The sequence below is a fragment of the Pipistrellus kuhlii genome, unplaced genomic scaffold (assembly GCF_014108245.1).
Source record: "Pipistrellus kuhlii isolate mPipKuh1 unplaced genomic scaffold, mPipKuh1.p scaffold_m20_p_38, whole genome shotgun sequence".
Lineage (NCBI taxonomy): Eukaryota > Metazoa > Chordata > Mammalia > Chiroptera > Vespertilionidae > Pipistrellus > Pipistrellus kuhlii.
The window spans coordinates 2,427,322-2,443,614 of record NW_023425538.1 but is presented as its reverse complement, the minus strand read 5'-3'; the positions used below and the strand labels follow the sequence as shown (position 1 = coordinate 2,443,614).

At 48.3% G+C, this 16,293-nt stretch overlaps 1 protein-coding gene and 1 pseudogene across 3 annotated transcripts in view; one reads left to right on the top strand and one right to left on the bottom strand.

The window, feature by feature from the left end:
- The window catches only part of SAMD4B (sterile alpha motif domain containing 4B), a 45,599-nt gene that overhangs the window by 27,020 nt on the left and 2,286 nt on the right, over nt 1-16,293 (top strand). The window contains exons 3-12 of one of the 3 annotated variants that reach the window (XM_036408346.2): nt 2,983-3,453; nt 9,673-9,912; nt 10,237-10,346; nt 10,502-10,588; nt 11,332-11,677; nt 12,324-12,409; nt 12,801-12,919; nt 13,468-13,666; nt 13,854-13,977; nt 16,151-16,234. In XM_036408346.2, coding sequence (XP_036264239.1) covers nt 2,983-3,453; nt 9,673-9,912; nt 10,237-10,346; nt 10,502-10,588; nt 11,332-11,677; nt 12,324-12,409; nt 12,801-12,919; nt 13,468-13,666; nt 13,854-13,977; nt 16,151-16,234 — 1,866 coding nt within the window. The remainder of the gene's footprint in view (nt 1-2,982; nt 3,454-9,672; nt 9,913-10,236; nt 10,347-10,501; nt 10,589-11,331; nt 11,678-12,323; nt 12,410-12,800; nt 12,920-13,467; nt 13,667-13,853; nt 13,978-16,150; nt 16,235-16,293) is intronic. The other 2 variants (XM_036408348.2, XM_036408347.2) reach the window with 2 other exon arrangements.
- LOC118702456 lies at nt 14,163-14,251 on the bottom strand (annotated as a pseudogene).

The following is a 16,293-nucleotide window of genomic DNA, read 5'->3' as shown; positions in this document are numbered from 1 at the left end:
TTGATTTATTTTTAAAGAGGGAGTGGAGGAGAGGGAGGGAGGAAAGAGAAAGAGAAATATTGATGTGAGAGAGACACATTGATTGGCTGATTTCTGTTTGCAGCACAATTGGGGCCAGGGATCGAGCCTGCAACTGAGGTACGGGCACTTGACCGGGAATTAAACCTCTGACCTTTTGATCCGCAGGCAACACTCTAACCACTGAGACAAACCAGCAAGGGCTGCCTTTTCTTTTTCATGACCCACCCAACTAGAGTGCTAGCTCTGTTGGTTAGAGCCCACTTTTCGCCCCTTTCCAGGACCTTACCGGTAGCCCAATAGCTCATCTCAGAACAGCCTTGTTAGATATTTGCAAATTGTTGCCTTGGCTACAGGTATTAGCTCAATTGCTCAAGAATGAGGGCAGAGTTGGCCTCAGTCCTTGATTATTATCGCTTCTTCTCAGGTATTGGTATTCTTGGTGTGTGTGTGTGTGTGTGTGTGTGTGTGTGTCCTTTTTTTCTCTGTCAGCATTACACTCCATCCTCTATTCTTTTGAGCTAGTCATGGAAAGGGTAACAGAGTTTTGTTCTTTTTTTTTTCTTTTCTTTTTTTAATATATATTTTATGGATTTTTTTTTTTTTTTTTACAGAGAGGAAGGGAGAGAGCTAGAGAGCTAGAAACGTTGATGAGAGAGAAACATTGACCAGCTGCCTCTTGCACACCCCCCACCGGGAATGTGCCCACAACCAATGTACGTGCCCTTGACCGGAATCGAACCTGGGACCTTTCAGTCTGCAGACCGACGCTCTACCGCTGAGCCAAGCCGGTTTCGGTCTTTTTTTCCCTTTAATTTTATTTTTTCAGAGAGGAAGGGAGAGGGAGAGAGAGATAGAAACATCAATGATGAGAGAACCATTGATGGGGCTGCCTCTTGCACGCCTCCCACTGGAGACCAAACCTGCAACCTGGGCATGTGACTGACCAGGAATTGAACTGAGACCTCCTGGTTCATATCAATGCTCAACCATTAAGCTACACTTGCTGGACAAGGATGATAGTCAGACCTGTAACAGTTCCTCCCAAAGCTGCTTTTTATAGCCAGGCTGGGGCCTTATCCTTAGGGAGCACTCTTCTGGGTCAAGAGGGGAAACCTGGCTCATCTCCACAGGACACACTCAGCCTTCAGACTGTGGGTTTGGGAGGAAACATCACCAGATCACTATGGCATGGAGTAGCCAGGAGAGACTTTTCAGAGGAAGGTAGGTTTTGGAAGTTATAAAAGACATAGAATTTGAATAGGAGGAAAGAGACTGTTATAGAGTAAATCCTTGAATCTTAGCTTGACTGGAAGCTTAGATGATGTGACCTGGAGAAAGGCCCATCAAAGATGGGGATATCCTGATTAAGTCTTTATCTTGAGTGATAAGAGGTAAAGAGTGTCCTGGAAATGATGATGATGATGGGGTAGAAGTTCTTGAACTTTAGTATATTGGTGCTGGTTACCATTGTAACCTCCTGGTCAGGATCATGATATCTGGTATGCTTTAAATTCATCTGAGTTTATGGGACAGGTTGGAGGGGGGAAATGTAGAGGCCGGACTAGTTAAACAACAGTGAGCATTTATTAAATACTAGAGGCCTGGTGCATGGATTCATGTATCAGTGGGGTCCCTCAGCCTGGCCTGCAGGGATTGGGCCAAAACCAGCTCTCCAATATCCCCCAAGGGGTCCCAGATTGCGAGAGGGTGCAGGCCAGGCCGAGGGACCCCACCAGTACACAAAGCCACACATTAGGCATATAAGATCTTTGGTTAATCTCTTCCCACCCTCTCCCTTCCTCCCTTCCCTTTGAGATTCATCAGTTGTTCCATGTTTCCTTGCCTGTGGTTTCCACTCCTGCATTAAGCATCTGTCCCCTGGCAGTCAGTGCACGTCATAGCTGCCGGTCATACAGTCACTTAGGCTTTTATATATATAGATGTTCTGTATCCCAGACCACTTTCCATTCTTTATTAATTCATTGAGTCTCAAAACAACACTGTGAATTGGGTACTGTAATTGTCTCCAAAATCAGTGTTAGTGAGGTTTAAGGTGACATTCCCAAGGTCTAGCGAGTAAGTTGGGGGGTTTATACTATATGATTCTAGACTCCATGCTTTTAATCACTGTCCTCTCTTTTTTTTAATATTTTTTTATTGACTATAGAGAGAGAAATAGAGAGGGATAGAGCGATAGAAACATCAGTGATGAAAGAGAATTATCGATCGGCTGCCTCCTCTATGCTGCCCACTGGATATAAAGCCTGCAACCCAGGCATGTGCCCTGACCAGGAATCATGACTTCCTGCTTCATGGGTCAAAGCTCAACCACTGAGCCACATTGGCCAGGCAATCACTGTCCTGCTAATTAGGAAAAAGACTGTTTTGATAGGGAAAGTGGGTGGGAGCCCTGAAGATAAAGAGTAAGAAGAGTAGCCCTAGTCATTTTAGCTCAGTAGATAGAGCATCCACCCATAGACTGAAGGGTCCTGGATTCCATTCTGGTCAAGGGCACATACATGGATTTTAGGTTCAATCTCCAACCCCAGTTAGGACACATATGGAAGGCAACCAATTGATGTGTTCCTCTCACATTGATGTTTCTCTCTTTGTGTCTCTCCCCTCTTCCTTTTTCTCTCTAAAAGCAATAGAAAAATATCCTCAGGTGAGGATTAACAACAACAAAAAAGAGGAGGCCTTGGAGATAGGAAATTCAGATCAAATTCTAGAGTAGCGAATTTGATTGGGAACTACAGCAGGTTTTTTTTAGAGTAGGAGTGATGGAACCAGGAAAAATTACTCTGGAAGCAGGGTGCATGTGTTTGATCTCGCTTATATTAAGATCAGGGTTGGGGTCATGAAAGAAGGGATTAGAGATTGGAGCTGAAGGAGCAGGCTATAGGTCCCTCTCCTGGGTTTATAGGAGTTTGCTCCCCTAAAATTCTCTCATCTCCTTTGCAGCCATCGTCAGCCAATGGCAGCAGGAGTCCAAAGAGAAGGTAGTGTCTCTCCTGCTGTCCCATCTGCCCCTGCTTCAGCCACGCAACACGGAGGCCAAGTCGGAGTACATGAGGCTGCTGCAGAAAGTGCTGGCCTACTCGATCGAGAGCAATGCCTTCATCGAGGAGAGCCGCCAGCTGCTCTCTTATGCCCTCATCCACCCGGCCACCACACTGGAGGACCGCAACTCACTGGCCCTCTGGCTGAGCCACCTGGAAGAGCGGCTGTCTAGTGGCTTCCGCACCCGGCCCGAGCCCACTTACCACTCTCGCCAGAGCTCAGATGAGTGGGGGGGGCCTGCAGAGCTGAGCCCCAGGGAGGCAGGGTCAAGCTGGCAGGACAAGCCACCCCGGGAAAATGGACACGTTCCCTTCCACTCACCCAGCTCTGTGCCGCCAGTCATCAACAGTATTGGGAGCAACGCAAATGCAGGTGATGGGGTAGTGAGTCCCAGGAGGTCATGCCTACTTGAAAAGGGACAGACTGGGCTATCTCTTTACTTGCTCTGTGGCCCTGGGAAAGTCACATAACCTCTCTGGGCCTCACCTTATGAGGGAATGCAGAGGTGGTGAACTGACATTCCCAGAGCCATATCTCACCTACAGATATGTTTCGTTCGTTGAGCCCAGACTCAATACAACTTTGGTTTTATTTGTTGTGTTTTTAAGTAAATTTGGTAATAATATAAGAAGTCAGGAATTTTTCCCTAAAAATTTAGCTTCTCTTGAAAAAAGTCAAAAGATCTGGCAGCTCAAGGTCTATATTTCTGGTGGCAACAGTAAGATGGAATTTAACATTGGTCATCCCTTTTACACCCTACACATGTGCCCCAGTCAGCCTCTGCCTCCTCCACTATCCCTCTTTGGTAATATCTTACACCTGTCTGACCTCTGAAGGCATTAAATTAATGACATAATCTGAGGTCCCTTCTATTATAGTTCACACATCTGGATTTTTGTATCAGGGCTCAGATTTATATGTTGTGTCTAAGAAATCTGTTTCCATGCCTGTTCATTTAAGCTGTAACTCATGCTGCTGTGCATTAGTAATAGTAAGTAAAATTGTTGAGCATTGCCTATACTTGATATTTTCACACATGAACTCCTTTCATCCTTATTACAACCATATTATTATCACCATTCTACAGATGAGGACACAGACTCAGGAGGTAAAATCATGTTTTCAAGTTCACACATAGGACAAGTGGTGGAACTGGCCAAAGTTCAGACCCAGGCATTCTGCCATCAGAGCCTGCCTCTGATCATTGCACTGGCCTCCAACTAAGTGGTTTTGAAAGGGCTCTTTTATTAAGCACCCTGAAGACGTGTGAGCAGAAGGAGCAGGTGTTCCAATGAGTTTTTCAAATGAACAGAATACGAGAGTCATATTTTTAAGGATTGGTAAAGTAACATGATCTGACTCAAAGCAAGAGGTTTCTAAGCTCCTCATTGTGGTGAGCACTGGTTAAAGCGGGCCAGGAAAGAGTGGCAGTGACATGTCATTTATGCCAGTAGATGGGGTGAATCCTGTGTCTCTGGTGTCCACCTGTATGGCACCTACCACACAACAGTTACCCCCAGAGCCTCTTTCTTCTCCTCTTAAATATGCATGTCCTGGTAGTCTCCCTCCCTCCCAGATGCTAGTGAGAATCATGGAAGATAGAGGGGAGGGATAGGGCCATTTCTAGGAAATATAACAAACCAAGGTATTTTCCAATCTCAGAGTATGACAATTTCTGGTTCTAGATTGGGAGGATATATTAATAATGATAATTCTAGTTAAAATATATTAACTGTGTAGTCTTTGCCAAGAGCTGTTCTGAGAACTTTATACCTATACATTCATTGGTTGTCACAGGAAAGTCATTTGTCCAAGGTTGTATAGCCAGAATTTATTATTATTTTGGTGGTGGTGGTGGTGTTGTTAATCCTTACCTGAGGATATTCTCCATTGATTTTCAGAGAGTGGAAAGGAGAGGGAGAGACAGAGAGAGAGAAACACCCATGTGAGAGAGACACATCAATTGGTCCCCTCTGCTCAAATGGATCCTGCAACTAAGATACATACCCTTGATCAGAATCTAACCTGGGATCCTTCAGTCCACCCAAACCAGCCATGGTGTAGCCAGAATTTAAGTCTAAACAGATTGGCTCCATAGCTCATACTTTTTTTATTTATTTTTTTTAATATATATTTTTATTGATTTTGTACAGAGAGGAAGGGAGAGAGATAGAGAGCTAGAAACATCGATGAGAGAGAGTCATTGATCAGCTGCCTCTTGCACACCCCCTACCGGGGATATGCCCGCAACCAAGGTACATGCCCTTGACCGGAATCGAACCCGGGACCTCTCAGTCCCCAAGCCGACGCTCTATCCATTGAGCCAAACCGGTTTCGGCTCAGACTTTTTTAAAAAAAAATACATATATTTGTATTGATTTCAGAGAGGGAGGGAGAGAGAGAGAAAAACAACAGTGATGAGGAAGTATCATTATTGGCTGCACATTTCCCACTGGGGATTGAACCTGGGACCCTTCAATCCACAGGCCAATGCTATATCCACTAAGCCAAACCAGCTAGGGCCATAGCTCATGCTCTTTTTTTTTTTTTCTTCTTTTTTTTTTTAAATATGTTTTACTGATTTTTTACGGAGAGGGATGGAGAGTCAGAAACATTGATGAGAGAGAAACATCTGTCAGCTGCCTCCTGCACACCCCCTACTGGGGATGTTCCCACAACCAACGTACTTGCCCTTGACCAGAATCGAACCTGGAACCCTTTTGGTCTCAGGCCGATGTTCTATCCACTGAGCCAAACCGGTTAGGGCCATAGTTCATACTCTTTTTTTTTTTTTTTTTTTTTTTTAATATATTTTATTGATTTTTTACAAGGGAGAGAGAGAGAGTTAGAAACATCAGTGAGAGAGAAACATCGATCAGCTGCCTCTTGCACACCCCCTACTGGGAATGTGCCCGCAAACAAGGTACATGTCTTGATGGGAATCGAACCTGGGATCTATCAGTCTGCAGGCCGACACTCTGTCCACTGAGCCAAACCAGTTTTGGCAATAGTTCATACTCTTAACTACTGTGCTATAATGTCTTCACCTAAAAGTGATTTCCTGAAGATCCTCAGACTTCATCAAGAGAGGGTGCCCATACATTTCTTCCTCCCATGATGGGGACCGCAGCTACTGCAGAACCAAGCTGAAACAATATTGGATGGGGTTTGAGCCAGAAAAGAGAAAGGAATTTGGCATTCCAAATTAAGAGTACAGCATGATTTGAAGGCATGGGGGTGGCAAGTTGGAGAAGACAGTATGAAGACAGGTCTGGCAGGGCTTGAGAGGTGCAAGGATTTAAATGAGTAATGGCAACAAACATTCATGTTTACCATGTACATGCCAAGGGCTTCATACAGAAATGGAGGTGGAGGGCAAATGAAGTGACTTGCCTGGGATCATGCAGTTAATAGGTGGCCAAGCCAGGATTAAACTCAGATCTGTCTTGACTCCCAAATCTCAGCATGTTAAGGCCACATTGGGGGACAGGAGAGCCTTGAAGGATAGGATGAAACTTCAAGCAGTTGCAGGAAACCATTTTAATATTTTTGAGTGGGGAGCAAGGATTGGCCTATACAGGCAGGCACAGTAGGTTTGGGGTGCTGCCAAGGACAGACCAGGGTTTCTTGGAGAGAGTGAGGCCCTGGAACTCTGGTCAGCATTCCTGTTTTTATAGTTTTCATGCTGTGGTCAGCCTCCACCCTATTGTAGGGCCAAGCAGGGCTCCTCAGAAACTGCACAGTCATTCTTCTGCCCTCTCAGTCTTCCCTGCCTCCTTTTTGGCTAAGAAGGGAGGAAGGAAGAGGCCAAAGGGATCAAAACAGGTGTAAAATAGCCTATATTGAGGGTTCCCAGTCCCTTAATATATGTATGCCGTTTTCTTCTGGGAGTTCAGAGACTTGGCAGGAGCCCTGAGCAGAGGACCTTAGAGGTTATAGGCAGGCGGAGAGCTGGCTTAGGGAATGGGTCAGTACACTGCCCTCTGCCTCAGGTGACTTCCTGGCTAGGAGCATAGGTACTGTTACAGAAGGGGGAAGGTGTTTTGGGGCTTGTACCAGGCTGATCTCCTTTCTGGGCTGGTGTCAGTGGAGTGCTGGTAGGAATCCCAGCCTTTCCATCTTATGCCTTTGCCGCCCAGCTTTGGAAACTGAAGCAAAGGGCTTCCGTTCCCTGGGCTTTAATATTCTCACCTACCTAGGGTGAGACATTTGGCTTTGTTTCCTTTCCTTTTAATTGTATTTAGGATACTCCAGATTGCCTGTGTTGAGCTCAGAGGCCATGTTACCACCCTTAGGATCATGGGTGCCCTCCTTTTGGCCTTCAGGAAACTTTGAAGGCTCTGTATATTGTGCCCTTGCTCCTGATCCTGGGGTTGCATAAATGATTGGACAGGGTTGCCATCCCATACAAGCCCAGAGTCCAGTGCTAGAGAGGCAGGCTAGTGAAGTGGGCATAAGTGCAGGGCTTGAGGCAGGAGCAGTTCAGGGTTCCAAAGAATACAGAAGGCCTCAACCTATGAACCAGGAGGTCATGGTTTGATTCCCAATCAGTGCACATGCCCAGATTATGGGCTTGATCCCTAGTGGGTAGCGAGCAGGAGGCAGCCAGTCAATGATTCTCATTGATGTTTCTATCTCTTTCTCTTCCTCTCCGAAATAAAAAAAAAATATATATATATATATATATATACACACATACATACACACATTGGGGGGAAGAGGGGAATACTGAGGAAGGACTCCCAGAAAAAGGAATTCAGAGGAAGGAGTGAAGGTTGAAGTGGCTGGCAAATAAGGGTGGAAAAGTGGTGAGCTAGACAAAGGGGATAGCATGTGTAACCGTCTGGAAGCTGTGGGAATCTACCCTATCTTGAAAATGGTAAAAAGTTGTTGGATTCCTTTTCCCACCTCAAAAATGGAATGGATGGATGGAGGGTTTGCAACATCATTGTAAGAGGGCCTGGATTCACTGTGGTTTGGGCGTAGTCCAAGAAAAATCTGTGGGAGCTAGGGAAGCCCAAGGATAGGGCTGTTGAGCATGTAGTTTATATACTTCATTCATTTAATTTACTTTACAAGTACTTCTGAAGAAACTCCTCTGCTCTAGGCCCCACTGTAATTACTAAGTATGCAATGCTATCTAGGACAGGATAGATCCCTGCTATCACAGGTTATTGCATCAGGGGCATATAGTTAATAAGCAAATGAACAAATAACTAGATAAGATCATTTCAGGTTGTGATAGGTAATGTAAGAAAGATAAGACAGTAATATGATAGAGTAACCAGAATTGGTGGGGACAACTACTTCATATTGGGGGTTCAGAGAAGGCTTTAGAAGAGATGATACTGCCAAGATGAGACCTGAGGGAAGATAAGAAGAAAGAGCAAATGTAAAAGTATTGAGGCTGGAACAAGTTTGAATGTTTTAGGAACAAATGGGGTGAGGGGCAAAGGCTAGAAATATTTGATCCAAAGGGTGAGTAGGAGATAAGAGATCAGAGATGGGAAGGCCTTGTAGTGGAGTGTGTGGAAGAGTTTAAATTTTATTTTCAACATGAAGGGAAGCCATTGGGATTTTAATTAGGGACTGACTTGGTCAGATTTGTATTTTTGAAGGACCATTGTTCTGCTGTGAGATGAATAGGAGGCAAGAAACCAGTCAGGATGCCCTAGCCTGTTTGCTCAGTGGTTAGAGCATTGGCCTGCAGACTGAAGGGTCCTGGCCAAAGGCACATGCCTGGGTTGCAGGCTTAATCCTCAATAGGGGTCGTGCAGGAGGCATCCCATCAATGATTCTCTCTCATCATTGATGTTTCTTTTCTCTTTTTTATTGATTTCAGAGAGGAAGGGAGAGGGAGAGAATTGAGAGAGAACCATTAATCAGCTGCCGCCTGCATGTCCCCCACTGGAGATTGAGCCCAAAACCCGGGCATGTGCCCTTGACTGGAATTGAACCTGGGACCCTTCAGTCTGCAGGCTGATGCTCTAGCTACTGAGCAAAACCAGCTAGGGCTCATCATTAATGTTTCTCTCTCTCTCCCATCCTCTCTGAAATCAATCAAGTAATATATATATAATTTTTTTTTTTTTTACAGAGAGGAAGGGAGAGTTAGAATCATCGATGGGAGAGAAACGTCGACCAACTGCCTCCTGCACACCCCCCACTGGGAATGTGCCCACAACCAATGCACAAGCCCTTGACCGGAATCGAACCCGGGACCCCTCAGTCTGCAGACCGACGCTCTACCACTGAGCCAAACCGGTTTCAGCAAGAAATATATATATTTTTTTTAAAGGGAAAGAAACCAGGAGACTCTGGCAGTAATTCTAGTTAGGGATGTCATTGACTGAGACCAGGGTGCTAACAGAGGAAGTGAAGTTCAAAGAAGTAGCTCATAGCTTGCTGATGGGTTAGTTATGAAGGGTGAGGGGATGAGCAGTATCTGATAGGCAGTTCCCTGCAGATGCCAGGGCCCCTTCTCCTTATTGGAGTCTGGGGCTAAGTCGCCATCCATGGCACTGACCGGGGTGGCATGGTCTACTATGGTCAGATCCCCAAGCCTGACCTTTTCCCTCCCTTTCTGGCCAGGTCTCCCCTGCCAAATCCACCCCAGCCCTCTGAAGCGCTCCATGTCACTCATTCCCACGAGCCCCCAGGCCCCTGGTGAGTGGCCGAGTCCAGAGGAGCTCGGGGCTCGGGCTGCTTTCACCACGCCCGACCACGCACCCCTCTCGCCCCAGAGCAGCGTGGCCTCCTCTGGCAGTGAGCAGACGGAGGAGCAGGGCTCCAGCCGGAACACTTTCCAGGAGGATGGCAGTGGCATGAAAGGTATGACAGGGGAGGGCAGTGCTAGGACCCTCCAAAGGCTTCTGCAGAGCTTAATGGACAGAAAGGAGCTTGTAGCTGCCACCCTGCCTATCCTGTTCCCCCAGCCTTCAACTTCCCCTTCCTTCCAGAGAAGGGAAAAGTCCAAGGGGAGTAGAAGTCCCTGCCCTTCGGGTTCAGACTGATCTGAGAGAACCCCACAAACCCTGGTCTGATGGGGGAGAAGCCCCTTCCCTCAGACACCCCAATCTGATAAGAAAGCCAGGACACAAAGGTAACTGATGAAACAGACTCCTGACCTTATGCCCCTCCCTCCTTTTCCAACAGATGTGCCCTCATGGCTCAAGAGCCTCCGCTTGCACAAGTACGCAGCCCTTTTCTCACAGATGAGCTACGAGGAGATGATGACACTGACTGAACAGCATCTGGAGTCTCAGGTAAAGCTCGGGGGACCATCAGGGTAGAGTTGGGGTACTATTTTGCCACTACCCTTGTGACCTGAGCCTCCTCTAGCTCTTTGAGCTTTGTTGGAGCACCCTAAGTAGATTGACCTCCCGTTTCCAGCTTCCTGTCCCCTTCTGCCCTACCACAGAATGTCACCAAAGGTGCCCGCCACAAGATAGCCCTGAGCATCCAGAAGCTGCGTGAGCGGCAGAGCGTCCTCAAGTCCCTGGAGAAGGTGAGGACTGGTATTCCCCATCTCCAAGGTTAGCCTGCTGCCCAGGGGTACCAGTAGGCAGAAGGCCCTGGGCATCCTTGCTACCCATGTGGCCTCTCCTCAGGATCTCTCTAGCCCTCGGGTCTGATCTGCAGTGGTCTCAGCCTTAGAGAGTTGGACTTTGGGGACCAAGTAGAAGTTGGATGACAGGGCTCACTTGCCTGTGGCTAAGAGGCTCCTCTCCCTGTGTGTCCTGGTGTGTGTCCCCAGATTACCCATTAACAACCTCTGCTCTCCTTTCACTCCCATTTCTGACTGGTCTTTCTGGTAGAGCAGAGCGTCTCCCTGGGTGCATGATCTCTCCATTTGGTTTGTTTCTCATCTCCTCACTGCTTCCATATCTGCCTCAATTGCATTTCTTTTATCCTTTCCTTGCCACTTGCCTCCTGGTTTTACCCCCTCAGTTCACAGTCCCGATTTCTACATCCGAATCTGGTTCCACCTTTGCTGGGACCCAGTGGCCCCAGGATTAGACCACCTTCTCCTGAGCTCCCTGGGACTCCACCTTGAAGGGGGAAGAGGGAATGTGTGGTACAAATGTGTACATATGTATGTGGGCTTGTGGTACTCTTACTTTCCTTCTCTATGTGCTGGAACCCAGGGTCCTGTTATGCACTCTCTAAGCCCTGTCTAACCGCAATTGTGTAGTCTCTCTACATAGATGTGGGGTTGGCGTGTGACCCCAGCCATGCCCTCCCATGCAGGACGTGCTGGAAGGAGGAAACCTGCGAAACGCTCTGCAGGAGCTGCAGCAGGTTATCGTCACCCCGATCAAGGCCTACAGTGTTCTCCAGGCCACTGTGGCCCCCACCTCCACCACCTCCACCTCCACTGCCAGGGATGCAGGCCAGGGGGAGCCACTGCTGCCAGGTGCTGAGACTCCCCTGGCTCATCCCAGCACAGACAAGGGCACTGAGGCCAAGGATCCTCCAGCTGCAGAGAGCTACCCCCCTCCACCAGCTCCAGTTCCCACTGATGGCAGCGAGCCAGCCCCGGCTCCCGTTGCTGACGGAGACATTCCCAGCCAGTTTACACGGGTGATGGGCAAAGGTGAGACCATCCAGGGCCCAGCAGGAAGTTCTGAGGCAGAGAGCCAAGTGAACCTAGGCATTAGGGATCAAATTCAAGTTAAATAGTGGAAGCAGAACTTTTTTAAGAACCCTGGGAACTAAACACCATAGTGACTTGAGACCGAGGTGGCAACGCCCCTGCCCTCAGGTGTGTCCTGGCTGGTGGTAGGAGACAATGCTCACACTCAGAGCATCTCTAGCCTGAGAAGGAGAGGACAGTATGTCAGTGGAAACTACATACAGTACAAAGTGAACAAATGAGAATTGGTTAGTTCTCTCAGAGGTGACTGAAATCCACAAATGAGTATGATAGAGCTCTCAGAGGGAAGCATGTCCTAGCAGACTCTACACTTGGTCTAGATTCCTTTATCTGTGTGACCTGGGGCACACTCAACCTTTCTGAGCCTCAAGGTTCCTCATGCTAAAAATGTCAATTGATGAGATTCTTGTAAGAGGTAAAAGGTATCATTGACCTCATATCTGCCTTATGCCAGGCACTATGCTGGGTGCTTTATGTATCTTCATAAGCCAGGAATCATAGTACTCACCCAGCCTGTTCCCTGTCCCTCTCTCTGTGGCAGAAGGCATGCTGGGGTCTAACCTCCTACCCTTTCCCATGTCCCCAGTGTGCACCCAGCTGCTGGTGTCGCGGCCGGATGAGGAGAACATCACCGGTTACCTCCAGCTCATCGAGAAGTGCCTGACTCACGAGGTGAGACCTGCCCTACAACCCCATCACTCAGAGCCAACATTCCTTCTATGGCCAACTGGCACTACCTGCCTGGCTCCTGCCAACCTCGCCAGCCCTCATCTCACCACCTACTGCCCCCTCAGTTCCCAATTCAAACATCTGTACCTCAGGGACACCTTCACTGGCCTTCACTCATGCTAGATCAAGTTTCTTGTGCCTTCTGTGTTTCTCCCTCACAGTACTCATCACTCATCTCCCCAACTACACAGTAAGCTTCATGTGCACGGGTAACCTCTGCGTCCCAGTGTTGCCTGGCACAGAGCAGGCAGTAGATAAATATTTGAGCAAATGAACAGAAGGCAGATCTGAAAGAAACACCCCCTCCCTTCTTAACTTCCCTAATTGTATGTAGGCTTTCACGGAGACACAGAAGAAACGGCTGCTGTCCTGGAAACAGCAAGTGCTAAAGCTCCTCCGAACCTTCCCGCGCAAAGCCGCACTAGAGATGCAGAACTACCGGCAGCAGAAAGGGTAGGCAGGCAGCCGGGCATGCATGTTCCCTGGGCCCTTGCTGGTGGACAGCTAGTGCTCAGAGGGTGATTGCATTCTGGGCTGGGAATCCAATGCACTGGGTGACTTGTACACATCACCCAGTGTAGACTTTTCCTGAAGAAAATTAGGATGTCCTTATTGCTAAATAGGGTGCTAAGCTGCAAAACCAGATCCTGTCCTGATAGCAGACCCCTCCCTGGCCTGTCCCTGTTCTCTTCATCTTGTGTGCAGAGGGTTCTGAAGTCCCTTCTCACTCCCAAACAAATAACAGGAATATCACACATGCGTATTAACGCTAGGAGAACTGCTTTGTTTGGAGATGAGAAACATTTCCTGTCTCTATCCTGGGGAAACCCCTTGGTCAGGAGGAGACAGAATGTGTGGTGCAGGAACTTGGACAGGGACTCTTTGCTCAGAACAGGTCTGTGCTGTGTCCTACCCATTGGGATTGTATGGGGACGTGAGGAGGGGTGGAGAGATGGGCCCCATCCACCTAAACTGACACCCTGCCTTCTGCTCTCTCACAGCTGGGCGTTTGGCTCCAACTCACTCCCCATAGCTGGCTCTGTGGGGATGGGGGTGGCCCGACGGACCCAGCGGCAGTTCCCAATGCCTCCCCGGGCCCTTCCACCCGGCAGAATGGGCCTTCTAAGCCCCTCGGGCATTGGGGGCATTTCCCCCAGACATGCCCTCACCAGCCCCAACCTTGGGGGCCAGGGCCGACAGGTGAGCGGCTAGATACAGAGGGCCTGGTGCTTCTGGGGTTGAGGTGGGTGGTGGTGTCTGGGATGTGTGTGTCTGTATCTTTGATCTGGGCCTGGATTAGAGGGGAGGGGTTCCTTTGCCAGTTCCACTACTCCTGGGCCTGGTCTCCACCACTCACCCACTTTACCTTTTCCCATGCCCTTTGCAGAACTTATGGTTTGCCAACCCTGGAGGCAGCAACAGCATGCCCAGCCAGAGCCGTAGCTCTGTGCAGCGCACACATTCGCTCCCAGTCCACTCCTCACCGCAGGCCATTCTCATGTTCCCTCCAGGTAAAGTGCCCTAGCCCTTGGGATTCTGCCTCCACAACACCCTTAGCTGGCCTTTATCTTCTCTCCTATTTCTTTTACACTGAGTACCTCTCCCGATCCTTCCAACCTCTCGTGGATTTTCTTGTACTCTTCCCTGCCCCCATTTCAATTTTCTCTCTCAGATCTTTTCTTCCTTTCTCTCTTGGTTTTAAATATGCATTTCATCCTTGTGCAGGAGTCATACTAATCTTCTCTGTATCATTCCAATTTTATTACATGTGCTACCATGTAATAAATGTGCTACATGTGCTACCATGTGCTACCAAAGCCAGAATTGCCTTCCTTTCTCTTTCTTCTCTCACCCCTTACTTCCACTCCCCCATGTCCACATCTCTCCCTCCCTATGTCATAATTTTGGTATTCATGTCAGTCTCTGTCACCATCTTTTTTTTTCTCTCTTTTTTTTAAAATATATTTTATTGATTTTTTTACAGAGAGGAAGAGAGAGGGATAGAGTGAGAAACATCGATGAAAGAGAAACATCGACCAGCTGCCTCCTGCACATCCCCTACCAGGGATGTGCCCGCAACCAAGGTACATGCGCCTGACCAGAATCAAACCTGGGACCCTTCAGTCTGCAGGCCTACGCTCTATCCACTGAGCCAAACCGGTTTCAGCTGTCATCATCTTTTTAGAGGATCATTAAGTACTCAGTTTGGAAGGGGTTGAGGGGATGAGAGTCAAAGCAATGAGGTTTCTTTGGAAGTGTCTATTAACCCATTGGCATTTTTTCAGAAGCCAGATGACCAGGCCAGAACCATTTAGCTCTTGGATCAGATTTTTCTTGGATAAATGGAGGGACTGTTTTTCCTGTGCTCAGAGACCAGCCCAGAGATAGGAGATCAGAATGAGGGTGAAGAGGACAGAAGAGTAGAGGATTGTTAGCCCAACCTTGCTCAACGAGTGAGGATGACTCCTGTGTCAAGCCCGTTGCTGGGCACCGAGGCTGCCGAGGCAGATAAGGCTACTCTGGAATGGCTACTGGAGAGACCTTAGATATGCAGGTGACTCTAAACTCTTCCTGTCATAAACTGCTAAATCAGTAGGGATTCTTAATTTATAAGATAATGTGGACTGCCATCTGTTGAAGGCAAGAGACCCTGTCAGTTGTGTTCATCCTAGCACAGGGCCTACCACCTGTAAATGATGTTATAAGACTGGATGAACTGCAGGGACAACAGCAACAAAAAAGAACAATTCTTTTTACTGGTATGCTATATGCTGGGCTTTTGTCAGACAGTTTTATTGCACTGTTTAACCAAACCCTCCCACCTGCAAGTGAGGGACTGATTTCACTCCTAACTGATCAGTCACAAATCTGAGACACAAAGAGACAACTTGCCCAAGGGAAGAGATAACTCCAAAGGGAAGACAATTAGGTGGTCTGACATGGCCTGAGCTCAGGGTTCAGAGGGGACATGATGAAAGGTGAAGCTGGAGGTGGGAGCAGGGACTTTTAAACCCCGGTAAAAAGCTCAGATGTAAGGAGCCAGGAAGGGTTTTAAGTAGTGTGGGGTGGATCTTAGTTATCCCAGGGAGGGGCTGTCTCCCAGACTCCAAAGAGGAAGCCCTTTTGAGAGGTGGTTTGAGGATAAGCCACGTGGCTGCTGCCCTGGTTTGCCCCATTTGTGTGGCTTGCCCAGATCAAATCCATCCCAGAGGAGAAGGTCCAAGAAAGGATGGGAGAAGTTCTAATTAAGCTTCTGAATGAAGTATAGAGCAGGTCATCAGCCAGGGAACACGGGCTGCCCAGCACCCACAGCAGGTACCCAGACTGTGCCCAAGAAGACAACGTATAGTGTGTGTCCAAAATAGTCCAGCCTTGTGGCCTCCAGGAAGCTCCACATTCCTCTGTCTGCAGTCAGGCTTTCTGTTTGTTGGCCAAGCCTCTGCCCTTGCCACCGCTACCTGCTTCGTGATACACCCAGGCCTATCTCTGTCCTTCATCTCTGCCTAGTTACATCTTCCATCCTAGTGTGTGCCTGTCTCTTGTGCTCTCTCTTCCCCCTCCCTCCTTTCCCCCTTGTCTCTCCCAGCCTCTCCCCAATGCCAGCCTATCCTGTCCTTTGTCTTCCAGCTTTACTCTCCACCTAAGCCAGTCCTTACCACCTCCACTCTCCTCTGTCCCATACAGACTGTCCGGTCCCTGGGCCTGACCTGGAGATCAACCCCACTCTGGAGTCTCTGTGTCTGAGCATGACGGAACACGCCTTGGGTGGTGAGCATTTCCTCTTTCCCTGACCCAGCTTCCACCTACCCAGCAGCGTCTCCACCTCT